The sequence below is a fragment of the Pristis pectinata genome, chromosome 8, assembly GCF_009764475.1.
Source record: "Pristis pectinata isolate sPriPec2 chromosome 8, sPriPec2.1.pri, whole genome shotgun sequence".
Lineage (NCBI taxonomy): Eukaryota > Metazoa > Chordata > Chondrichthyes > Rhinopristiformes > Pristidae > Pristis > Pristis pectinata.
Window position 1 is genome coordinate 77,341,935 of NC_067412.1, and position 27,362 is coordinate 77,369,296.

Below are 27,362 nucleotides of genomic sequence, written 5' to 3' on the forward strand. Positions count from 1 at the left end.
ATTCACCACTCTTCAGCAACTGAAGCAATCCATGCCTGCATGAAGAAAGACCTCGACAACATTCAGGCACGGGCTGATATTGACAAGTGGCTTTCACACCATACAAGTTCCAGGCAGTGGCCAACAAGAGAGAATCTAATGACCTTGTCTTGATACCCAATGGTATTAACATTGCCAGGACACATCATCAACACTTTGGGAGGGGAGGGGGTCACCAGTCAACAGGATCACCATCACAAATACCGAAGCTACAGATGCAAAACAGACACAAGATATCCTGCAAAGAGTGGCTCACCATTCCATCATCCACAATGCACATCAAGAGTGTGGTGGGATACTCTCCATGTGAGTGGATGACAGCAGCTCCAGCAGCAGAAGGTCAGCAACGGATCACCACCATTTCACTGAGTGCAGTTAGGGATGGGCAATAAATGATGGCCTTGCCAGCTTTAGCCGCGTCCCACAAAGTGAATGAAAAAAGGTGGTTCTAAGGGGGAAGCTAAGATACAGATCATTCAAAATCTGACTACATAGTAGAAGAGGCTCAAGGGGCCCATTACTGGGAAAGTTGACCATCAACATAAGGAGTAATAGGAATGGCGTTAATGTTTAACAGATATTTCAACCTTGTGGTGAGTGAATGAAGTATTGCAGAATTCTAAAGGTGGCTTGGAAGAACAATTAACATATACAGAAAGAAAACACGACTTAAAATGAGACCTCTGAGGTAAACTGGCAGAGATAAAAACCATAATTTTCAAAATATATTGGAACTGGAAAATATATTGAAAAAGATGGCATATTTTAAACTTCTATTCAAAAACATGGATAGAGGATAGGTTAACCAATAGAAGGCAGAGAGTTGGGATAAATGGATGTTTCTCTGGTTGGCAATCAGTGGTGAGTGGAGTGCCGCAGGGGTCGGTGCTGGGCCCGCAACTGGTCATGATATACGCTAACGATTTGGAAGAGAAAACCGAGTGTAGCCTATCTAAGTTTGCTGATGACACTAAATTAAGTGGGAAAGCAAATTGTACAGAGGATGCGGAGAGTCTGCAGAGAGATATAGATAAGTTAGTGAGTGGGCAAGGGTCTGGCAGATGGAGTACAATGTTGGTAAATGCAAAGCCGTCCACTTTAAAAGGAAAAATAGAAGATCAGATTATTGGTGAAAGATTGGACCATGCTGTTGTGCAGAGGGACTTGAAAGTGTTTGTGCATGAATCACAAAAGGTTGGTTTGCAGGTGCAACAGGTTATCAAGAAGGTAAATAGAATGTTGGCCTCCATTGCTGGAAGGATTGAATTTAAGAGCAGGGAGGTTATGCTGCAACTGTACAGGGGACTGGTGAGGCCACACCTGGAGGACTGCGTGCAGTTCTGGTCTCCTTACTTGAGGAAAGATATACTGGCTTTGGAGGCGATGCAGAGTAGGTTCACCAGGTTAATTCTGGAGATGAGGGGGTCAGCCTATGAGGAGAGATTAAATCCCCTGGGACTATACTCGCTGGAATTCAGAAGATCAAGAGGGGATCTTATAGAAACATATAAAATTATGAAAGGGGTAGATAAGATAGAGGCAGGAAGGTTGTTTCCACTGGTGGGTGAGACTAGGACTGGGGGACATAGCCTCAAGATTCAGGGGAATAGATTTAGGACAGAGATGCTTTTCCCAGAGAGTAGTGAATCTGTGGAATTCTCTGTCCAGGGAAGCAGTAGAGGCTACCTCATTAAATATATTTAAGACACAGTTAGATAGATTTTTGCATGGTAGGGGAATTAAGGATTATGCGGAAAAGGCAGGTAGGTGGAGTTGAGTCCACGGCCAGATCAGCCATGATCTTATTGAATGGCGGAGCAGGCTCGACAGGCCAGATAGCCTACTCCTGCTCCTATTTCTTATATTTCATGTATCAGTCATATGGCTATAAACCAGGTAACCTCATATCACATCAATGTAATTACTAATTACTAGAAATAATAATAAGGATAATATTAGTCACCAGTTATTATTTAATCCTCAAAGAGAATAACATTTATGTGATTTATTTCCCCTTACAGTTGCAAAGGGCCACATCCCTAATATTACCACAGGGTAAAGGATAGAGAACAGAGAGTAGAAATTAGTGTGTGTTTCTCAGATTAATTTGATGCATCTGATGGCAACCTTTGTGTTGGGATTCATGATTTTTCAAGCAGTAGGATTTAAAGTACAGAGAGAACACTAACATTTTTTAAGAAGAAATAAATGGAAGCATTAAACCCTAAAATGAAGGTTCCCCAGAGAGTCCACAAAAAGATATCTAGGAGAGCATTTACACAAACCTTTATAAACAGCAATACAACTAGAAAAAAAAATCTTTAGAAAGGCAACATTCTTGGTTTGATATATGGAACCTTGAGCAAAGTAAAAAGATTACAATAACCCTGTACAAGGTATTTGTTTGGGTAATGTTGGAGTACTGTTTGCCAACTTTTAATGGAAAATTATACTAGCTTCACTGGAAACGTGCAATTAGGGTGATACAAAAACAAGAAAATAAAGTTAAAAATCCAGCACTGTAATCTCTGGAGCAGGAATGTTTGGTGTTCAAATTTTGAATGGGTTCAAAAGACTAAATACTGTTTTCATGGTTAATGTGAATTTGTTATAGAATGGCACCAATTCAGGATTAATAGCAGATAAAAGCAGCTTACAAGAAATGTACTCACCCACAAGGTCATTAGAATTTGGAATGCATAGCCACAAGTGGTTGGTGAAACTGAAATCTATTTTGCTAGTCTGTTGCCAGCAACAGAGAAAAACTCCTTTTGTGCTGAAATTCATGGCACACAATGGGGAAGTAGTTTACATGGATGAAATGGGCAGCTGCAGAGAGTGTGGGACTGTTTTATTCTGGAGAGGAACATTGGACTGTTCAAAATTGCTTGTACTTCTAGAGAGATCTTTGTTCCTTACTCTGGTTTAATTATTCCCATCTGTAATAGGTAACACAGTACTTTAAGCTTATGTATTTTCTCTTTTGGAGTTTTCCTTCACTTTACAGTTGTCTTAGTAGGAGAATTGGTTGAAGATTTATTCCGTGACCTCCGCCTGTGAAACTCTACAGTTCAAACAATCACAACACTTAGGTCCAGCATCAAATCATTTTGACAATTTCTCTCATAGACAAACTGTGAGGTGCCTCAATCTGTTGTCCAAAAACGTTTCCTTTATTCCTTTATTAAACGTTTCCTTTATCCAGCATTTCTCTTGATTTTCTGTTCAATTCACATCTCAGTGCTGACAAGCCAAGAACTGAAGTGACAGGCATGGAAGAAGGGGACTGCAGAGAGGAAATGAGCTTCAATTAACACTGATCCAAAACAAGGAGATAACGTGCCTTCTGGGATGCTGAACGTGCATTGTAAAATGGCAATCTATCTCACTTCTGCTTGATTAATCTACTCAGTTTTTTATGTGTTTGCACTGTACTACAGCCACAAAACAACAAATCTCACATCATAAGAGTCAGTGAAAATAAACCTGGTTCTGGTTCAGTTGTGGTTTCAAAATCATAGATGTGAAATTTCCATCTAACACGTAGCAAGGAGAGTTGGTAGCCCAACCCATCGCAGAGAATTCCACAGATTCACTACTTTCTGGGAAAAGCATCTCTGTCCTAAATCTATTCCCCTGAATATTGAGGCTACGTCCCATAGGCGTTGGAGAGGGTGCAGAGGAGATTTACCAGGATGCTGCCTGGATTAGAGAGTATGGATTATGAGGAGGGAGCTGAAGGAGCTAGGGCTTTACTCATTGGACAGAAGGAGGATGAGGGGGTACATGATAGAGGTGTACAAAATATTAAGAGGAATAGATAGAGTGGACAGCCAGCGCCTCTTTCCCAGGGCACCAATGCTCAATACAAGAGGGCATGGCTTTAAAGTAATGGGTGGGAAATTCAAGGGAGATGTCAGAGGGAGGTTTTTCACCCAGAGAGTGGTTGGTGCGTGGAATGCGCTGCCTGGGGTGGTGGTGGAGGCTGATACGTTGGTCAAGTTCAAGAGATTGTTAGATAAGCATATGGAGGAATTTAAAATAGAGGGATATGTTGGAGGAAGGGGTTAGATAGTCTTGGGTGTGGTTTGAAGGTCGGCACAACATGGCGGGCCGAAGAGCCTGTATTGTGCTGTATTGTTCTATGGTTCTATGGTTCAATCACATGAAAAGTAAACAACTTTGTAAAATATGTTCTACTTGCTCACTTCTAGGTCTCTTCCTTTCAGTTCCTGGGTCAAATTGCTTCAGAGATATTTTGCGAAGGGTGGGGGGGGGGAAGGGGGGTGCAAGGTTTATCAATTTTGTAGCTTTGTTGTTAAATCTCGTCAACAGAGAAGATATTTTTCTTTCCATTCAGACTGCAATGGGTCAGGGAGATTTGAGAAGCTAAGTGAACAGAAAAATCAAGATAAATACCACGTAGAACATAGAACATTACAGCACAGTACAGGCCCTTCAGCCCACGATGTTGTGCCGACATTTTATCCTGCTCTAAGATCTGTAACCCTTCCCTCCCACAAATATCATTTGCTAATAAAAGGAAAGTTTTTGAACAACAGACTGAACCACCTTACAGTTTATCTATGAGAGAAATTGTCAAAATGATTTGGTACTGGATGCAAATGTTGTGAGTGTTTGATCCGTGAAGTTTCACAGCTGGAGGTCTGAGAATAAATCTTCAGCCAATTTTCTTACTGAGACAACTGTAAAGTGAAGGAAAAGAGAAAATACACGAGTTTAAAATACTGAAGTACATCCTAATGTGCACTATGGAGGATAAAAAGTTGGGCAAAAGTTATGCCACTGGCAGGATAATGGAAGTCACTTAAAGCTTGGTTAGATATGGGTTTTGAGAAACCAGAGGGAATAGAAAGCAATTCCAGGGCAAAGGGCCTAGATAGCTTAAAGCATACAGTCACTGGTGTGAGCAGAAGTTGAGTCGGGGTTCTAAATCTACAGGCAAGGTTACCACAGTGGAATTTAAAAATGGCAACAAGAATTTAAAGTTAAGGCACTGGCTGAGTCATAAACCAGAGCTGTAGATAATTGAATACATTAGGATACAGTGATGTAACTCTGTCGTGGGTGAGCTGAGGCTTATAAGAAGATAGAAGGGAGCTTCAAAGAGCACTGGTTAATTCTGGAGGTGGCAAAAGGCATGAAAAAAGTTTTAAGCAGCAGATATGCTGAAGCAGGGGATGTAATAGAGAATGAAATAATTTAGCTCTGGTGGATAAGATGCAAGGCTGAAAACTCAGCTTTATATAGGACTGTGAGGTTGCAAACATAGCTTGGGTAAACTCAGGACATAACTAAGGAATGAAGGACTTGGGGCGATTTCAACAATCAAGTTTATAAGAGGATCCAAAGATGATTGTTTTGGTCTAATTGGGAAAACTGCAACTCATTCAAGATTGAACACAGGCCAATTGTCTGATAAAACAATGGCAGTGGAGCATTTGGAAGTTTAAAATAGAGTCTAATGGTAATGGCGTACATCTTGAAAACTATCCCCATGTCTTTGGATGATCTCTTTTAGTGGAAGAGGCTAGGAAGGGATGACAGGCGATGAGCAGTGAAGTTAGATCTGCTTAAGGAATACTTCTCCAAAAGACTCAGCAATGAGTAGAGTCAGAGGAGAGTGAAGAAAGAAGGCATTGTGCTGAAGAAAAGATGAAAAGCTCTGAAATGTAAATAGTAAACATCAATTTCATATTCTTAAATAGATAATCAAGGTATCTGAAATAAAAGAAATGAACTGAATTAAACATTATTTTTCTAAAAAATTATTTTAGAAAAATTATTTCTAAAAGAACATACCAGTTCCTCATTATATCTATTTGCTGTTCCTATACCACTTACTGCAAGCAGGAGATCCCATGGCATGGAGTTCAATATCCCCACAGGAGAATTCCACATTTTGTGAACATAGCTGGAGATACAGCAACACTGTTTCTCAGGTTAGTGAGGCCAGACCAGGCTGACAATCACCTGAAGACCTCATAAAAATTTCTAGCAACATTAGAATAGAGAAAGAGATTGTGTGCATAACAGGACTATACCACATGTGAGCCGAGTCCAACAGGTTCAGTTGTGGAATATCCTAGAATGGTAGTTCCCAACCTTGGGGATTGCAAAGACAAAAAATGGACTCACAAGGACACTTGACATGTATTATAATGCATATTTATGGTAATGAACAAACAAAAATTTCTAATATTCAAACAGGATCGTGATAAGGAAAAGCTTGGAAAGTGCTGCACCAGAGTCTTTTATGAATGTTTACTTATTCAGCAGCTACACAAGAGTTGATAGCATGCCGTGAATGTGAGTGGTGGTGTTATAAAAAAAGTTGTTCAAAAAACAGATATTTTTGAAGCTTGGAATTAAAACAAATGCCAACAAGAAACAAGTTTGATTTATTATATCAGTGATAAATCCACATTTTCTAATATTCATATTGCATGGACAACTTTCAGACTTTGTATTTTCAGAAGTTAATTCAGTCTGAAACAATTGTAGGAAAGTCAACACATGCTTTCTTCGCCATCATTCTCAAATAATATTGTAGTCCAAAATGTCATGTCTCTTTTTTTTAAGTTCAATTTGAAAGCCACAATATCCACAGCATCTGAGTTAACTACTTAACTCTAGAGATATGCATTTATTTTGCACTTAAGAACTATCCTCAATCTAGATCAGGACCAATTCAACCATTTTTTCTTTTCATAACAGTAATAGCTAATAATTAGATACCAGCTATCAGTCATAGAATATATTACAATATGTAAACATTTAAATGCAAACTATGTCAGGAAATAGCAGCAACAAACCATTCGGAAATGGTGCCAAGTTGAACAGATCGTTTAAATGTTATAAATGAGGTGATGGCATAAAATATCAACCCAATTCTCTGGAGTTTCTCTGCTGAGAAAATTGATTTTTTTCCTCTGGGGAGGGACAGATGTTTTCTCACACATAACATATGTCCATTTATAAATAGAATGATAAATAACTAACTTATCCCTCAACTAGTATGTCATAGATACAATATTGCTTACTACTTGTGGCACAAAAGCTCTCTCCCTTAATCAATTGTGGGTTGGCAAATTCTTGGCCAAGTTTCTAAATAAAACTACTGTTGGCAGGTTGGGGAGGAAATTTGGGGGGGGGTGGTGAAGAAAGGGAGGAATTCATAAATATTGACTTTGTGTACTGGAAAAGTTGCTTTGACATTTAATTTCACTTAGAACATATGGTTTAAAACAATTCTATGAGAAGTTCCAGCCACTGTGTTAAATTAGCCAAATTATACACACCGATTAACCAGTATCAGTACATTTAAAGCCGTTCTTAAAAAGGAAGTGCTTCATGTTTAAATTCCTGTACTGGGACAAAGGAGTCTCACCAAAATGGAATGGAAAAATAATTAAATCTTCAATTGAACTTAATAATGAAACAGCATACAAGGCACTTTGGCAGCTACACTCCACTTATAGTGACAGCATTATAGGCCTCAAGGTGCAGCACAATTTCTCTAATCCACTTTAGTCAGCTGGATGTTATGACTTGAGAACAGCCTTTATTATGATCCTTTCCCATGACAGCTTTTCATATAGCATTTATTTTCTTCTGAACTACAATTACAGCATATCTCCAAGGAAAGTAAGAACAACGTTTGGAGTTTGTGCAAAAGCTAATTTGCCGAGACAGCTTCACCATTATTTACAAACCTCCTCATTTAGAAACAAGAATCAGCTGGTCTTCAGCAGAAGCCAACAGCTAATTAAAAAAAAGGTAAAAGTCTATGTACAAATAGAAGAGTCCTTTATAACAAAGTATAAATACTGTCCTTAAGTATACTAATGATTCACGGGTCAGCAAAGCTCTATCCAGTCCAGTATCTACCTGCAGATCATTGTCCTATTTGTTAACTCTGTTCAATATTTCTTTAGTCTGCTCATAGCCCACTTAACTGTTTACTACTGCCTGAGCTGGTATTTAGTGTTTCCCCTTCAATTTGCTCTCTGGTCAGAAACCATTTTATTGAAAGGCATATAATGACTAATTGGTTCATTTATTTACTTGCTCTCCAGTCTTATATTCTGGGTGACATTTTTTCTTAGTGTAAAGGGAGGTTACAGGTAAAGGCACACATCAATCACTCTTTGGTATAAAATGTTGGAGTATACCTGAGGATACCTTTAGTAATTATAGTATTGAGAATCACAGAGGAATTCTTCAGAAAAGCAGTAGTTCAAACCAATAGCCTATGTTTCATGTTATTATGCTTCCAAAGTGATAGTGAAGCCTACATTCAATGGAGAGGTGGTGAAATGCAACAAGAAAGTGGTTCCTGAGAAAGTACCTATGGAAATATCAATATTGGAATACCAGGCACATTGAAATAGAATTACTTGCTTAAGCATTTGAATGGATTTCTGTAAATAGAATTCAAGGTTCATGTAAGCAAGGACAATAAATTCAGTCCTATCAGAAGGAAAATATATTGGAAACCTTTCTCTTGATTCATGTTATTGAACCCATTAAGTGCAACATTAGTATTTAATCCGTGACTCTTCGGCAATAAAGATCCTAAAATGTCTTTTTGTTTCGCACAAGGTGCTATTTCATTTAAACTTCTTGCCTCCCAGTCGAGATCGAAGTGCCAGGGAGCCTGGGATCCATTCATTTGGATTGGACATCATTTCTTGCCAGAGAACTGCCTCTTCTTCTGTAGAGTCCATCCATTCTACTGGGATTCCATAACTATATCCTGTAAAACAGGAGGAGGTAGTGAAAGTGCTCACCCCAGCAGCCAGAGAAATCCACAAAAATGTCAACTCTTATTACTTTTATATGAATGCTAGTCCCAATGACCAGGATCATATCAATCTATATCATGCAGGAGAATGTTCTTCATTTGAGGTCACCATCATATAACTATGCAAATAGTGAATAATGCCCACTTCCAACATTAATCTGTGCCCTTGGCCCTGTGATGTATCAAAAGATCATTAGGAGGGATTATCCAAGAATACTGAGAGAATTTCTCCTATCTTGTTTAATGCTTTCCCTAATCCAAATGATTGTATACTTCTGGATCAGTTTAATATTCTTAAATCAAAGTTCAGATACCATCGTGAATATTCCTTTCAAGCTATCACAGTGAAGCCTTTTTGTTCCAAAAGACCACGTTCCTGCATTATGCTACATTCACCGATCAGTTGAATTGTGTTAATTTTTCAGACAGAATTTGTAGATCTACTATTTCATTCAGGAACACAAACTTATACAACTAAGAAGTTGTCCTGGAAAGAAGTAAAAGATGAGCAAAAAAGAAATTCGTCATTAATGTATCTCAGAAGTTTTATGTAATGTTCTATTTAACATTTTCATTTTATTTTCTGCCACACCATTATGAACCATTCAGGATCAGACAGATGGTGCAATGAGATCGTGTCTGTACTCCATCCACTATGGTCACTAACATTTTTCCCCACTTTACTGAAGGTTGCTCTTATTTCCAGGATGAGAAGACTGGTTGGTTTGTCACCACTGTTTGGGCAATGTTAATTTAAGAGATAATGGTTCAAGGAGGCTCTTTTTGAAATGAGTAGTTTGTGGTGGACTGATCAACAAAACTGTAAGTTTTTTAATGGAACCAGTGGGATTATAGTGTGGATTTGTTCTGGGTTTTTGCTTTATACATCTGCAGTTCTGGCAAATCAGCATTCCATGCACGTACAACCCAAACATGAAGGGAGTCTGCAAGGGTTATGCTATGATCCTGTCACTAGATGGCACCAAAGTCACTAGATGGCATCAAATATTGAACCACTGTGATGAGGTACAATAAATCTCGAGTTCATTCCTCATTTAAAAGAAAGAGGAGCAGGAAGGCTGACACAAATAATTTTACATTATTACAGTCTCATGTAATGTACCTTAATGTTACACTCTTACAGGATACTGCACATTTTCAAGAGAGAAAATGTGCTGCCTAGTACTCTGTTCTGTGCTGGCAGCCACCAGCCTCTCTGAACTCGAGCTGTGGCCGGGATTGGATAGGAAGCCTGGCTGTAATGGATTTTCAGGGAGGGTGGTACAGGTGGGGGACAAAGCAGAATTGGATACTGGTACATATGAATGAACGGCGAGAGATAAAATGGTGAATGAACGGTGGGTGTTCTTTGGGGTCCATATTTACCTGTACCAAGGCCCAGCCGGAGTCCACCCAGAAAATGATTGGTCAGTTTTTCATGGTCCCAGACTGTCAGCTCAACACAAACTTCCTTAAGATCCTCTGTTCTGAAACCATCATATACAATGGTATGATTATAAATTGGATTGATGTCCTTTTTCACAATCCGGGTCTTCTGGTAGCTCTTCTTACTTGTGTCAGGGAGCACATAACTAGGAGAGACACAATTGAAGGACGTTAAACAAATACGGCACAACTCAACCTGAAATTTGCAGACCAGAACCTCATGCCCTTTCTTATTTAACATAGAATAAGAGGAGAGCAGGATAAGTCAAATACATTTTATCCAGGATTAAAGCTTGAAATAGGTTACAAAAATTCTGGCTAATCTTTCTGCAGGATTTAAAGTAGTGGTGTGTATGATATCGACAAGCTGTTGAAGTACCATTTCACAAATGAATCTACTCCTGATGATCGCAGCTGTGGCAAGTCCCTGGCATTTTTCATCCAGATGTGCACCTCTCCAGTAGGTGGATCCCCAGTGCCTTAATGAATGACATAAAAATTAAAGTGAATCTTTCATTGCAAATTCTAAATTGTTATATATCCTGTGAATTAAAAATACATGAGGAGGAAGTGAAGAAATATGGAGAAGTGTTCTTAGCCTTCTGTAATTAATCAGTCCAAAGTTCTCCTTGATCCACCATAACAGAATTCTGGACAAAATTAAAGTTCTCCAAGATTACCGATACTGATATGCTGGCCCAAATAGCCTCCTTCTTTGTCATAAATGTTCTATTATTCTACAGTTCAATCATTGTGGCACCACCATACATCATACTATTCACCGGAAAAGAAAATGGGCCCCAGTAACAAGGATTCTTGCAGTTTTCTCTAGCTAGGATGAGCATAAACTTCTCCTCAAGCACACAGTAGAGGCAGATGTATTACTGGATTAATTACCAGTACATAGCTTTCCATATTTCCTTACAACATAGAAGGAGCTAATTTGGCCCAACGAGTCTATGGTAGCTCATGGAGCAATCCCATTACGCCACTGTTACTGATTTTCCCCACATTCCCATCAATTCAATCACCCACCCACACATGAGGCAAGCTGTATATTTATCACCCAAATCCAAATCCTTCTGTTCCTGCATCTCTGGAAACATTTTCCCACACATTTCAAATCTGGTCATGACAAAACCTCAGTGTGACAATACTGGGCTATTGTTGACATCACTGGAGAAGACTAATGCAAGAACAATATTTCTATTTCTGACAGAAATCTTGCAGGAAAATCAGCACTGAATTTCCTACAGGGCACAACATTGCTGTACCCCAGGTTAAAGCCTATCTTTAGTTGCACTGTATTTTTTTTGCATCTTCAAAGCCGACGTGTTAGCGAAGAGCAATCGGGGGCCATGAGACCTGTTTGCAGAAAAGGTGTACACAAGAGAAAGCTGGAGGAGTGAGATATTTTGTAGAAAATTGAGGTGAAATTTTACAAATGGAAATATGTGATATAATAGATAACATCTAGTAGTGAGCTAGCTATATGTTAAGGAATTGCTGTGGCAGAATGTGAGAAAATAGAGTTAAGTCTCTGGCTACAGTTCAATACACAAATGAATTAGTGAAGCAGCAAAGAACAGAGGCTGCATATTCTCCCCAAGTGAACTAGCAGAAGAGAGAAAGAGATAATGAAGAAAGCTCTGCCCATCACCCTCTGGAGTTTTAAAATAATATTGATAAATCAATAACTATTGTGGGAAGGGAGATCCAAACTAAACAGGCAAGGGAAATCGTCTGACATTTGTACTGTGTTTGCTAGAAATATTCAGAGGCAATTTGACAGAAAGCTCAATGTTTACCTAAGCTGCCCAGCGGGATATATTTGATGGCGAGGTTTATTTCCCCCCTGTGGTCTACTCCAACTCCCACTGCGGGAATCTGCAAAAAGAAAGTCAAGAATGTGATAAAAGTGATTAGTTCAGTCAGGGACTTTCCCAATTGATAAAAATTGGGAAAAATAGCAACTCACGTAACAGAATCCTTGCTCTGGAAAATATGTAAGAAAGTAATACAGAATCAGTGAGTGACTGGGGAGATCTTTCTCCTCCCCCAGTCAAAATATTCACTGGATTGATGTTTATGTTTATTTTAAAGAGAAGAATTCTGTGACAGGTTATCACAAGTATCAACTGAGAAGGTTGCAATTTGTCTTTGACTGTGCCTTCTAAATCATGTATGCTTCATTACAGAACCTACATCTAAATATTAACTCAGCCTCCTCACTCATTAATGTCCCACCACCCATCTCTAATCCATGGCCCCTCCAAACCCTGATTGCCAAGCCTCTTTTCCCTGGACTTCGCCCCATCGTTGGACTTTCCTGCCACATTCCAGTGATATGTAATGTGGTGAGGTGCCTGAGGGCCACTCAATTACACCCAAACCTTTGGGCCTCAGGTGCTACTGAACTTTTAAGCAGTAGGCCAATGACTAGAAATCCTGTTGGGAGATTGCACAACAGATTAACATGCACTTGTAGATGCCAAAGAATTTGACACCATTTCTAATTTTTTTTTCAAAAAATTCAAATGTATAAGGAGTTTTCCAGAAACTAGAACACAATGAACTATTATTTGATATAATGCATGACTTCATGGTGATAGATTCCTTAGACCCATTAACTCTTGATCAGGTCTACACAAGAGCAACCCAGGTAGTGCCACTCCCCTGCAATTTCCTTCTTTTCCAGTTTCCCTTTCCAATGCAACAATTGAGTTTGCCTCTACTACTCCTGCGGTAGTGCATTCCAGATTCTAACTGGTTGTTGTGCAGAAGTTTTTCCTTAGGTCATCTTTGTTTTTTTTGCCAATCACCTTTATTCCATGGTTTTTAAGTTTCACCCAATGGGAACAGTTTCTCTCTATCTACATCATCTTGATTTAAAATACTTTACCAGATCCCAGCTCACCATTTCCAAGACAACCCCAGGTTCCCCAGTTTGTCCACGTAGCTAATGCCCCTCACCATTCTATTAAACCTCTTGCACAATGTCTTCAAAGACTTAGCACCATTCCTAGTGGGGTAAATGGACCAGATTGTGCTATTGCTGAGCCGGCACTTACTTATGGCAGCCCTGTGAGTCTAATCATACCGGAAGCCCTGCTGGTACAGGCAACCACAGAATGAAGTAGGCCATGGTTGGTAGGTAGACCTCAGGTGGCTCTGGACCCCATGGTCTTTGAAAGATCACTGTTGTCAATGGCCTTTGAACTGATTTTTAAAATAATCTCAAATTATTTATTTATTTATATGGCCTTTGAACTGATTTTTAAAATAATCTCAAATTATTTATTTATTTATTTATTTTTAAATTCAAAAGGATTCCAATATTTTTAAAGAATCATTTAAAAAGTAAGTATTAACATAATTAACTGTTAGCAGTTAATTAAAATATTAAAGATTAAGATTATTAAAAAGCACTACACTTAGCTTTTTATTCTGTGCTGAGGTTGTGCAACATACACCAACTTTTGGAGTTTGCAAGATGTTTACAATTTTTAATCACAGGAACTTAGTGCCCTCATCATTGCTGCTGGTGATACCCACACTTTTCCTAAAATGCTGGTGGGGAGAAATAGGACATACAGTAGGTTTACAGGTAGACTTAGAACATTTTATGTTACTTACCCTCGATTTTAGAAGATACCAGTTCAGTTCTCGATTACTCCAATCCCAACTGGCCAAGTCCAGATCCACCTCTCCCAGAAAACTATTCCGGCCCAGTGTGTCGTTATGCCAGACAGACAAATTAAGTTTTTGGATTAGGAGAACGCTCTTCTCAATTTTATACTGTTGAAAAAAAATCAATTGTGTAAAAATCCAATTATTCGCCTAGTAGGATGCTGATGTAGCAAATTAAAGCATTTCTTCTTCCTCCATGAATTGGCCATTATGCATACCTTAAATGGATATGACCAGATACCAAATTAACTAGATATTAATTCCAATGCTCTTTGTAGAACCTTGGAGATAACACTTGCCTAAAAACAGGGACAATATTTCAAAAATGATTAATAATGGAATACTGGAACATCCCAAAAGTATGAATAATGCCTTGTAAACATTTTTCCAAAGTGTTGGATTTGGCATCAAGATTCATTTCTAGCTCAACTATTCCTAGTCAGCCGTCATATGTAATTGAGCACGGAAACTTTCATCCTCTGCCTAGTAAACAGGCACAGAGCATAAAATCTTCTAATCTAATCTAAATTAAATTAGAATTTAATCTAATGCAGAAGACGTAACAGGAATGGGAATGACCACCTATGGAACATGAAGGAATTTGAGGTCATTTATTAGCAGGAGGGCAAATTCAATGAAGTTTGATTAGATGTAATTGATAAATTTTATCAGGATGAAGGCAAGCTTCTCTAAAACCCAATTATCTCATCCTATAAACTCTAGTATCTTTCCTTCATAGTATTTGGCTATTTCTAGTTTCATTTACATCTTTATTTTTGGGAAGTGACAGTTGAGATCAGTGTTCCTGAGTGTGCTCCATATAGCTTTTCTTTTGACATGGAAATGTGTTTCATTTCCTGTCATTGTTGATATTGAAAAAGTGTATTCAGATGGTCTATAGGCGACTGAGGACTCAGAAGCAGCATAGGTGTTTCAACAACCTTTTCAAGGAGTTAAGTGTGCTTGTGAAGTAAACATCATCAGAAGGCAGAAAAATTCACCTTCTGACCAAATGTGTATTTAAGACAGGAAGTTTGCACTGAAGGATTATAAGAGCAAGATTATTAAACCATAAACAGAGGAGTGGGCACTTAAATAAAAGGGATACTTCAGGTAGACCATATGCATAAAGTCAGTGAGATTTTGTAGGTCCATTGTATTGTAAAACAAATTTATTGGTCTTGGATGGTAGTGCAAAACAGTTGATAGTGAATCAGAAATTAATTTTGTGTTCCACTGGGGTTTTCCTTCCTTTGACTAAATGACTGAAGAAAGTGATCGGAAGCAGTGAAAAATGAGCAGCTGAATTGTAATTGCCTATGGACACAACTTTTCAAGATTGCTTTATAGCCAATAGGCTTCAATTTTCAGCAAACCTGCTGAGAACCTACAATTCCATCATACCCCACAGAGAGGGTAAGCTGAACCAGGAAGTTTACAAATGCAGATAAAAAAAGAACAGGGAACAAAACGGAAAATCAATCCCAGTAGAGTAGGCGATTTCTGAAATGGAAGGGGTTGGACATGTACAAGTGAAGAAGATAAGCAAAAAAAAAGAGCTAGAGAGAGATTTTAAAAGTTCCTGCACATTTCATATCCAAATGAGTTACTTTTGAAGTGATGTCCATATTAATGGGACCAACTTGTGAACAGTAAAAAGATCAAGTAATCATATTTCCGGTGTTGGCAAAGGGGAGAATCTGGATTTCAGAAATGGATCCAGGTGATTTCTAAGGCTTACCCAGGAGATAGGATTCATTTAATGTTTTATCTGTCAAGTCATTTTCTCTGACAATGCAACGTTTCCACTGTCCTCAACTGTGCTCACATTTTATAATGGGAGACTGCAACAAGAGTGAAATTGAATTCCAATAGTTTAAAGAAACTGATCCCAATTATTGTAGGATTGGCACGTGAGAGTTTTTCTTCTGACTATTCTAGAGTATTAAAGATGCACTTCTAATATGAGGTTTCTAGCCAGTTGACATTTCAGCGTGGATAGCTATTTTCTGTACTCAGTTTAATGCAATGGAGGGCAAGTACCAACATTATACCTTCAATATTTCATTGTAGAGTGGATTAGTGTTTCTCTTCTTGACAGAGGTCTTCCTCTTACCCATGCGTGCCTTATCTGGAAGCAAGTAGGTCTTTACATACCTGTAATTAGCCAAAACAACATCTTTCAGCTCTGCAATCTATGATAAGGTATAGCATTTCAAATGATTAGAATGATATCAATTATTTTGCTGCACCCTCCTCTACATTAGTGGTACGCAATAGCATGAACAGCCCATGCAAGGCTAGGAATGTTTAACTTCAATCTCAGGTTTGCCAAGTAAAGTGGTCTAAGTTAGTCAGCAGGAGGAAATGCTCTGTGGTAGGGAGGGGGAACAGGGTTGGACAATGTCATCAGGGAGCTCCAAATACTGATTGATATTCAGTGATTAGAACATAGAAGAGTTCAGCATAGGAACAGGCCTTTCGACCCATGATATCTGCGCCAAACATGATGCCAAATTTCTTCTGCCTGTAGATGATCAATAGCTTTCCATTTCTGCTTGTTCATGTGTCTATCTAAATGCCTCTTAAGCGCCACTATCGTATCTGCTTCCACCACTACCCCTGGCAGCCCGTTCCAGGCACCTGCCACCCTCTGTGTAAAAAAACTTGCCCCACACATTTCCTTCATACTTTCCCCCTCTCACCTTAAAGGCATGTCCTCTGGTATTTGACATTTCTATCCTGGGAAAAAGATTCTGACCATTTACGCTATCTATACCCTCATCATTTTATAAACTTCTATCAGGTCTTCCCTCAGTCTTCGGCGCTCCAGAGAAAACAACCCAAGTTTGTCCAACCTCTCCTTATAGCTCATACCCTCTAATCCAGGAAGCATCCTGGTAAACCTCTTCTGTGCCTTTTCTAAAGCCTCCACGTCCTTCCTGTAATGGAGCAACCAGAATTGCACACAATACCCCTAGTGTGGTCTAACCAAAGTTTTATATAGCTGCAACATGACTTCCTTACTCTTATACTTAATGCCCCAACCAATGAAGGCAAGCTTGCCACGGAACTTCTTTACCACCCTATCTACTTGCATGGCCACTTTCAGGATTCTCACATTTAAATAAGTACAAGCAAGGGATAGCACAAAGTTCATAAAAGTTATTTAGGCAAAGGAAAGTTTTAAAGTTCTCCAATGGAACTTCAAGATGAATCATGGATTCACTATCATCTGTTTTGCACTGCTATCCAAAACCAAAACTATTATTTCACATGAATAATAAGCACTCAGGTGATTTTTTTTTACTCTAAGCCCACAAAATTAAATATAAGTAACCGTAGCTTCAGAAAGTGGTAGGTAACTGAATTGTTATGAGTGCCTCATTGAAGAGAGGAAGGGAAATGGTGCAGCAAAACAGCAAAGAGACACAGGATTGGCAATGAAGTGATACAGGATGTTTCCCTTGTCCCTCATAAAGTAAAGAGCTAACGTGAATTGTGTCAGTGAGGGAGGGACAGCAAGTGTAAAAGAATAAAGCAATAATCCAGAAGAAGTGGTGGAGGTGTGTGTTAAAATCCAACACAATGAGAAGGGGAGCTGAGCCACTCCATCACAGACTGTTTTTCTGTCAGTGTGATGAATGCCATGATGGGGACAAGAAAATTTTTTTTTAAAAGTGACACAAGAGGAAGAGGAACAACAGGAAAGCATAATAAAAAACAAAAAGTCTACTTACGCATCAGTTCGACCCTTCTTCTCATCCACCACTGCTAGGTCCTTACATTGACTCACATAGATTTGGAACTCCTTATTCTTCTCATTGTAATCCAAAGCAAACTGAACTGACCCCTGGGCATCAATGCTTCCAAAATCAGCACTGTAAACACTCATGATGCTTCCACTCACCTGAAAGCGGCATTAAATGTATTGTTATTTCTAGAAACCCACTATATCAGTATTCAGACTAGGAGATGTATTTTTAAAGGTTACAAGAGATAGTTAAAACATGGGATTTGTATAAAGAGATATATTGTTGGTATCAAACTTTAGTTAATCCATGAAAGAGTGAAATTCCTCAAATAATCAGCCATCAGGAAGCAAACTGCAAGCTTAAATAAATGTTTATCTGGAAACATAAATAATATTCTTTAGTAACTAACAGAATTTTTAACTAATAATCCAGCTGTGTTTTACCAACAAAATAAAAAGGTTCTCCTAATGTTTTGGAATTACTGCAAAATACTCAGGATATAGGTTTCAGTTTCTTTATCTTCACACGTCAAGTTAAGAAAACAAACACATGATGATGCAGCCCACAAACAGCTGAGCACCAGAGGACAGGGGCCCCCTGCATCAAGTTATACAGTACTACTTCACATGGGTTGCACACATAATCGCCCAGAAATTCCAGTGCAACCCAAAGGGTGCACTGAAGTGACATTGATGCAGTGGGGCTCAATGTCCTCAGTGTTGAAATTTAGTTGTGACCAAGACCTTAGATTTGAGAATGTAGCACCCGGCACCCTTCTCCCAACACCAAGCTCGGGAGGTTGGCCAATGACCCTGTTGGGACCCTGGCCTGAGATGAGGGCAGAGCCCAGTACTAAGGAAAGTTTCACTCTCTCCATGGAGGCTGCTTGGCCTACCTAGGATTTCCAGTACTTTCTCTTTTGTTTCAGGTTTACGGCATCTGCAGTTTTTGGTCCCTGGCCCATCATGATGTAACTTTGTTTTTCTCTCTCCACAGATGCTGCCTGACCTGCTGAGCTGTCCCAACATTCTCCTTTATTTCAGATTTCCACCACTTGCTGTGCTCTGCATCTCACAGTTCCAGAATGATTTTTGTTTCTTTCTCATCTTTTCTCTATTTGCATTGCCTTCAGACAGATTGGCTGCCATTTACAAGCCTTCACCACCCGCTCACAACCAACACCAATCAGTGTTATCCATTTTCTCTTGGTCTCCACCCTATCATGGACATTCCCTTTGTTCTCTCCCCCCAAACCCCCCACCCCCACCACCTTCTCTGCAAGGTAAAACATCTCGGTTTTCTGAAATTTCCCTACTTAGGTGGAAGGTCATCAATTTGCAATCTTAACTGTGTTTCTCTCTCTACAGATGCTACTCAACCAGCTAGATATTTCCAGCATTTTTTTTTGTTTTTATTTCAGATCTACAGCATCTGCAGTTTTTTTGCTTTTCAATGTAGGTTTGGGATCAGGCCAGAAGCAGCGTTAGGAAATCAGATGTTTGGAGGTAGGGCAAACAGAGTTTGGAGGTTGGTGTCTGTGTGGAGTGGGGAGGTCAGAAGTAGCAGCAACAGGCAGGGTTCGGGAACTGGCAGTGGGTGATGGCAGTGGTGTCAGGGCAGAGATCAGTGTTGAGGGTGGGCAGGCTTGAGGATTGAGGTAAATTCCTCTACTTCCTTACAGGGATCCCAGTTTTCTGCTGCAGGGTTAAGACCATGCTGTTCTGGTAGTGCCCTGTGATGGGTGCCCCCATAAGCATGTGATTAAGCTAGAGAGTGTGCAGAAAATATTCACAGGGATGTTGCCTGGATTGGAGGGAAGGAGAGAATAGATAGGCTGGGTCTTTTTTTCCCTGGAGCGAAGGAGGGCGAGAGGTGACATGACAGAGCTGTATAAAATTATGAGAGGCATAGATAGAGTAGATAGCCAGTGTCTGTTTCCCATGGTAGGGATGTCTAAAGTTAGAGGGCATAGGTTTAAGGTGAGAGGGAGGAGGATCTTAGGGGTAAATTGTTCACAAAGAGTAGTTGGTGTCTTGAATGAGCTGCCAGAAGAGGTGGTGGAGTCAGAAACAGTAACAACATTGAAAAGGCATCTTGACAGGTACTTGAATGAACAGGGCATATAGAAGGATATGTAATTAATGCAGGCAAGTGGGATTTGTATAAATAGGCTTAATGGTCAGCACAGACATGGTGGCAAAGGGTCTGTTTCTATGCTGTACAACTCTATGACTCCATGACTTCTTGGTTAAAGCTCCTGTGCAATGATCCAATGAGGACACTACACAGGGAACCCTATCATCCCATGTAGGACAACACAGAAATCATGTCAGCGTCGTGTTGATGGCTTAGAGCAGGAAATGCCTGATTGAATTTCACCTGGAAATGGTCACAAAAACAGGGTAAGCTAACTGATAACAGTGTTGTACAAATTAATTTCAAGGCAATAATTCTTTCATCTATAACACAAAAGGCTGAGCTGAAGGAACAAACAAAGTCTATCTATTTCTGTGGAGCTGGGGTGGATACTAAAAAGAATCTTGTGTAGGTGTGATACTCTGAAGAAAGATTTGAAGCCTTTGCATTAAGATGCGAACAAAATTCACCCCCAGCAAACCACCTCTGCTAGCAACATACAGGAGTGTTTATCAGGTCCTTGATCAGAGTCAGTTAGTCCCTAGACTCTAGTGAAATGGGGTAGCAGGGAGAGATGGGAGAATGCACTCATCAAAGGTCATCGCTGTGCTGCCGGACATCCAACACACTGTCTATCGACATGAGTTGTTTATGCACACATGCCAAACAACATTGGCCAACTTAACACTGGCTGCTTCTGTACATAACCTTATTTAATAGGTATGATCAGTCAATAATTAGAACTATAGGAAAGCACATACTACATATTACAATTATACATTGAGGAGTCACAGAAAAACAAACAAATGGTGACCCCAGGCTCTCTAAAAGTCATCTAGTGGCTTGTGGAATTTCTCCACCTGGGTTACCATTCCATCATCACTTACAACTGGCTCTGGACACACACATCATTTCATCGACTGCACCAGGAGGGAAATTTTCTAGCTCTTGTTCTACGTGGGGCAACTGATTATCAAAACAACAACCACTTTTCCTTTGCAAATGGCTCCTTTTCCCTTCAACTGTACCCTCAGGTTGGAATTTGCAGTCTGGTTTGTTCCATCCTGAGAATACCTATTGTGAAAGTCCCATTCAGTGGCAAGTCAGGTAACTGAGGACTATGGTGCAAATTTCTCTGCATGCAATTAACTGTATTTCAGCCTGTGGCAACAACTAAATGTTAAAGTCTTGGTCTGAGACTCTGTGCACTGGCCTGCAGATGGGTTCCACCAGCAAAATATGTAGCAAACAATATACGCCATAAACAGCCGATAAGCAAACAGAAGTACTGAGGATAACAGCCAGCACAGCTAACAGTATCACTAGACTGGATACCTAGTGACAAAAGTATTTGAATTTTTGTGGCATAAGAATGCACATACAGCCTATGTTAGAATAATTGTGTGCAGCTTCCAATGAACAGGTTTTCAACATGCCGAGATTTTGTACGGATAAATTCATACCGAAGATACCGATGCCATATCTGAAGAATGGCTGGCATCACTTGGAGTCTTCCTGTGCCATCCAATGTTGAAGCTGATCTCTGAAGCTGAATCAGATTCACTCTGACAAAACAAGACAGACCAGTTGAATAAAGGAACTCAATATCCTTCAGAATAGAAATCATACAGAACCTGCAGGGTTCTTTACACAAGTGAGGGGGAGCATAATTTCACACTCTGATTATTTAATTCTTTCTGCTTAACAAATTATTCAAAGGATTTTAAAAAATTTGTGCTTCTTTCATATACAGTAATAGCAGATTTATGTTGGCTTTGCCGATTCCAACTCATGTTAAGTCAGTCTGAAGAAAGTGGACTCACCACATATAGCATGGTAGGTAATACCTGGAGGTTTACCTTTCCCAGTTACACAAGGCTCACATTAGTTAATAACCATGCAGCATTGTTCTCTATGGTATAAAAACTGCTCAAGGTTAGTGAATCAAAGAAAATTGTTCTGGAAAGTGTATTCTGAAAATTGTCTTAGAAATGCAATTGCTTTGTTATGTTAAGAAACACAGCAGCAATCACTCAGTGCCAGCAATATCCCATAAATGGCTATGGGATGAATTATCTTGCAACTGTTTGCTGGTGGTTATTTAGTTAAGTCTGGAATAATATCCAGTACATTAGTAGAAATCCTGCTCAATTAACAAGTGTTTGACATCTTGCTTTATTGCCTCATAAATAGATCAGTGTTGTCTGGAAATGAGACATGCAGCAGAACTGCCCAGCAGTGGAAATAACATTTAAATATTAGATTTAAAATAGTGCTTGAGATGCCAAGCATCTTTTGGCATGACAGAGTGTTTTGAAAGTAACTTAAGCAATGGAGATTACATACAGTAAATATTAACAATCAACATTAAATAATTGTTGTTGCGCAAGTGTTAGGTGACATGGAAAAGAGTAAAAATGCATTTTTCTGGATAGTATGACTTAATAATCAAACCTAATGCATTGGTTTCTCTAATGCTACCGTTTTCTCTAATACTACAGTTCACTGTTCCCCCACTGGTAAGGCAACCCACCACTGGTAAGGCAAAATATAATGCAGGCTCATTGAATCCTGAAGCTTTGGGAGAATCAGGTGATGTCACAAGAGACTTAAATGATATTGGTCTGGTATCATCAAATAAATGTGAGAAATTAAGAGAACTAGTACTGCAAGATGAAGTCATCTAAAATTCTCAAATAATTTTATAATTTTTCATGTTGGTCACATCCATTTCATTGTTGAAAGTAGTAGTCCCATGCTTAGATGCACAAATTTGTAGTCAAGAATGGAGTAAATTGTTACCAGAATTTGGATTTGACTCAAACAGTTGTGTTCAAGAGTTATGTGCTCAGGAGCCTCATGCTGAACAGTCATTTAATTTGTAAGAATTTACCTTATTTGGAACATTAAATATGGGACTTGCCTTTTGCATGCAATGTTTTAAAGTAATTTTTTTTAAAAAAACAGCTGTATAACACGAGGATTGGGGTTGGTAGGTTCATTTTGAATTAACAACATTAATTCCCTCAGCATTTACTGCTCAGAGTTCTCTGGAGGACTTACTGTAATTTCATTCATTCAGTTATGCCACCAGCACTTACTTCAATGCATACCTCCTATTCGCAATTATATTTCGTACCTCAGATATCAGCATAGGTACAGACTTGCTCAGCTCCTTCACCCTGGCATGCTCCAAGACTGGAGTCTTTATTACAGGTGGCTTGTCATCAGTTGATGATTGATCACTGCCTGGGGAAATAAAGAATTCTGGCATTAAAATATGTAAACCCTTTCAGGCATTAAGAAAGGACATACAACATAATGACCTGTCCACACACTTTCATTGTACATCTTTATATAATATTATGTAATATTATATATTATGTACACCTTGTACATAACTCTTAAAACTAACCACAGCAACTGCCACGTTGAGGCCAGACGCAGGTTGGAGGAACAACACCTCATATTCCACCTTGGGAGTCTCCAACCTGATGGCCTCAACATCAATTTCACTAACTTCCAGTAACCCCATCCCTTCTTTTTCTTCCCGCCCACCCCTTTGTCTTCCCTTATTCCTGTGGCTCCCTTCTCCCACCTTGATGACCTGCCCACCTCCTCTCCTCCCTTCCTCCATCGTTTATTCCATGGTCCACTGCCCTCTCCTACTGGATTCCTTCTTCTACAGCCCTTTGCCTCTTATACCTATCACCTCTCAGCTTATTACATCTTCTCCCCCTCCCCCACCCATCTACCATCCCCCTCTCACCTGGACTCACCTCTCACCTGAACTCACCTATCACCTGCCTGCGTGTGCTCCTCCCCCTCCCCCACCTTCTTATTCTGGCTTCTGCCCTCTTCCTTTCCAATCCTGACGAAGGGTCTCAGCCCAAAACATCAACTGTTTATTTCCCTCCACGGATGCTGCCTGACATGCTGAGTTCCTCCAGCACTTCTTGTGTATTGCTCCAGATTCCAGCATCCGCAGAATTTCTTCTGTCTCCACGTCAAAGAACCAGTTCAGAAGAAGGCCAAGACTTAGCATCAGAATCAGAATTATTATCACTGACTTATATGATGTGAAATCTGTTGCTTTACAGTAGCAGTATAGTGCAAAGACATAAAATTACTATAAATTACAAAAATTAGTAAATAGTGCAAAAAAAAGGGGATAACAAAGTAGTGTTCATGGACCGTTCAGAAATCTGAGAGGAAGAAGCTGTTCTTGAATCACTGAGTGTGGGTCTTCAGGCTCCTGTACCTCCTCCCCGATGGTAGTAATGAGAAGAGGGTATGTCTCGAATGGTGCAGGTCCTTAGTGACAGATGCCACCTTCTTGAGGCACTGCCTCTTAAAGATGTCCTCGATGGTGGAGAAGGTTGTGCCTGTGATGGGGCTGGCTGAGTCTTGTCCATGTATGGGAAATATTTCTTTTAAAAATCACAGTGTTGGCATTAAAAAAAAAGAGGATGGAACTGACTGTCTGAAATCACAAATAATGGAGTAGGAGAGATGAATTAAACAGTTCAAGTCATTGCTTCTGTCATTGACTACCTACAGCGATGTTAAATGCTTCTTTTCTCTTAAAGCCCAGCAATTCCTCCTAACTCTATGATCTATTTCTATGCCAGACTCTGGTTCTCTTTAGCCAATTGACCAATGGGGCATCACCAGCTGAAGTAAACAACTTAAATATTTAAAATGTATCTGATAATTAAGCATCTTTTCAAGTTAATTAATGAAAACTATAATTTACTTTAACAACATTACTGTAACATCCATACCAAATCCAAACACTGGAATCCAGCAAAAGTCATTATTTATTATAGTATGCCTAAAGTCAATCTAAATACCTGAAGTTGGCATATTTTGCATAAAGTTCATGTTGCTTCAAAATATTTAGCATCAATTAATGGCCTTCAATTCTCCCCTGATTCTCCTACCACCCCCTACTCCAGGGAAAATTTACAGCAGCCATTTAATCTACCAGCACATCTTTAGGATGTGGGAGGAAACTAGAGCACCTGGTGAAAACCCACGCAGCCACAAGGAGAATGTGCAAACTCCACTAATAGTGGAATCAAAATAGTCCAAGAGAAAACAAAGCATATAATGTCAAAGTTTGAACACAGTGGAAAACTGTGGTTAGGTTGCTACCTGAAATAGAATCATCATACAGTTAAATTAAGTCCATGAAGGGTGTAATTCTCACAAGAAAGCTTGTTATGGGATAGAAGGAACAACCATTGTTTTCCTTACAATGCCGTCTGCACAAACAGAATATTGGGTGGAAGGTCATCATGTTAAAGGGTTTGGAAACAAATCAACTTTTCCAACAAAGGGAGTGAAAGAATTTTGACCATCCAGTCAGCAGCTGCTATTTCTAGATCAAGAAATTAGAAACAAAATACCGAATACAGAAAAGTCGCCTTTGGGAGAGGCAGGCAGTATTTTTAATCTGGTCGTGTGCCCAAATGAAGTGAATTAATGACGGAGACATATCCAGTTCACTTGAGACGCACACAAACATGCTTCCATTCCTCACATCAGTCTGAGACATGCTGGCGCATTGTTCCAACCCATTACTGAGTCATCAGTAATCTGTAAAATTGAGAATTATTTCTTTATTATGTACCTATTTCAAACAAAATGCAAGCCCCTATAAAAGCAAATCAAAGAGAAAAAAAACACATTGTATATCACTGGCTTTGGAATGCTGCCAACCCCTAAATGCTTTACTATTAGGAAATTTATACCAATAAAATAGTCTGCCACTGAAATGTTTATTGTTCCATTCATATCATATACAAATTTAAAAATAGGTTTGAGATGTGATCTCGCTAGATCATTTCTAAGTGTTATTTCAATAGTGGTTCTGAATGATTTCCTGAAGTGGAAGAAATGTTACGTGTCTCAGATACCATTTCCAAATTCAGCAATAAGAACACCATTGCAGAAAACCACAGCATTCAACAGAATTAGAAGTCATGCAAATCCATTAATTTTTGGACATAAACTCAAAAATCAGAACTTTTTTTTTAAACAGGCAAATTTTTCATGATTACTCTCTCACCATCTCCTCTTGTTTCATTCTCATTCACCAAGGAAGTGATTGTTTCTCCTGTAAGGAAAAAATAAAACTGAATTCTGTCGGTTGGCCAGTTTATGAGTACATTAACTGAGTTGGCAGATTAGGAAGCCAAAAGCAATATCCTCCTAACACAGGAAATTTGAATCAAAACTAGAAATGTTCAAAATACTCAGGTATGAAAGAAGGCTGTGTTTGTATACAGAGCGATTCCCCTCCCCTCCCCTTTCAGCATTTCATTGAGATCACTCCTTCACGGCTCCCAGGTCCACTCTTTCGTCCACATCTACCACTGCCCATCAAATGGCACTTTCCTGCATTCAGTGTTCTCAATGTGGGCTCCTCTACAATGGAGAAACCAAATGCAGATTGGATGATTGCTTTGTGGAGCACCTGCACTCAGTTCACAGGAGTAACCCTGAGATTCCAGTTGCCTGCCAGTTTAATTGACTATCCCAGGGTTTCAACCCAAAACATCAAAAATTCCTTTCGTCCCCACAGATGCTGCTCATCCTGCTGAGTTCCTCCAGCAGATAGTTTTTCTCCTTCATATTCCAGCATCTGCAGTCCCTTGTGTCTCCATCCCAACTGTCAATTCTTACACTTTGCATCTTTCATTAGTCAGTACACTTCACAATGAATACTTCTCTTCAGTATTGACCAAGGAGAGGGGCCTTGATGATGCTGAGGACAGTGTTGGTAAGGTTAATGTTCTTGAGCATGTTGATATCAAGAGAGAGGATGTGTTGGAGCGGTTAGAAAATATTAGGACAGATAAGTCTCCGGGGCCTGACGGAATATTCCCCAGGCTGCTCCGCAAGGTGAAGGAGGAGATTGCTGAGCCTTTGGCTAGGATCTTTGAGTCCTTGTTGTCCACGGGAATGGTACCGGAAGATTGGAGGGTGGCAAATGTTGTCACCTTATTCAAAAAAGGTAGTAGGGATAGTCCAAGGGATAGTCCAGTGAGCCTTACGTCTGTGATGGGCAAGCTGTTGGAAAAGATTCTTAGAGATAGAACCTATGGGCATTTAGAGAATCATGATCTGATCAGGGACAGCCAGCGTGGCTTTGTGAAGGGCAGATCATGTCTCACAAGCCTGATAGTGTTCTTTGAGGAGGTGACCAGACAGATTGATGAGGGTAGTGCAGGAGCTGTAGTCTACATGGATTTTAGTAAGGCATTTGACAAGGTTCCACATGGTAGGCTTCTTCAGAAGGTCAGAGGCCAAGGGATCCAGGGAAGCTTGGCTGTGTGGATTCAGAATTGGCTTGCCTGTAGAAAGCAGAGGGTTGTGGTGGAGGGAGTGCATTCGGATTGGAGGGCTGTGACTAGTGGTGTCCCACAAGGATCAGTTCTGGGACTCTGCTTCTCGTGATTAAT

The 27,362-nt window shown here is 39.6% G+C and overlaps 1 protein-coding gene across 9 annotated transcripts in view; it reads right to left on the bottom strand.

Annotated features, from left to right (window-relative positions):
* Window positions 1-6,444: 6,444 nt before the first annotated feature.
* The window catches only part of LOC127573259 (synaptotagmin-like protein 2), a 74,964-nt gene continuing 54,046 nt past the window's right edge, over window positions 6,445-27,362 (bottom strand). For all 9 annotated transcript variants that reach the window (XM_052021293.1, XM_052021294.1, XM_052021299.1 and 6 more), the window contains 10 exons: window positions 25,967-26,014; window positions 23,033-23,142; window positions 21,357-21,458; window positions 17,743-17,912; window positions 16,057-16,159; window positions 13,949-14,110; window positions 12,121-12,199; window positions 10,692-10,791; window positions 10,253-10,458; window positions 6,445-8,818 (listed from right to left, as the gene is read on the bottom strand). In XM_052021293.1, coding sequence (XP_051877253.1) covers window positions 8,673-8,818; window positions 10,253-10,458; window positions 10,692-10,791; window positions 12,121-12,199; window positions 13,949-14,110; window positions 16,057-16,159; window positions 17,743-17,912; window positions 21,357-21,458; window positions 23,033-23,142; window positions 25,967-26,014 — 1,226 coding nt within the window. In that variant the 3' untranslated portion in view covers window positions 6,445-8,672. The remainder of the gene's footprint in view (window positions 8,819-10,252; window positions 10,459-10,691; window positions 10,792-12,120; window positions 12,200-13,948; window positions 14,111-16,056; window positions 16,160-17,742; window positions 17,913-21,356; window positions 21,459-23,032; window positions 23,143-25,966; window positions 26,015-27,362) is intronic.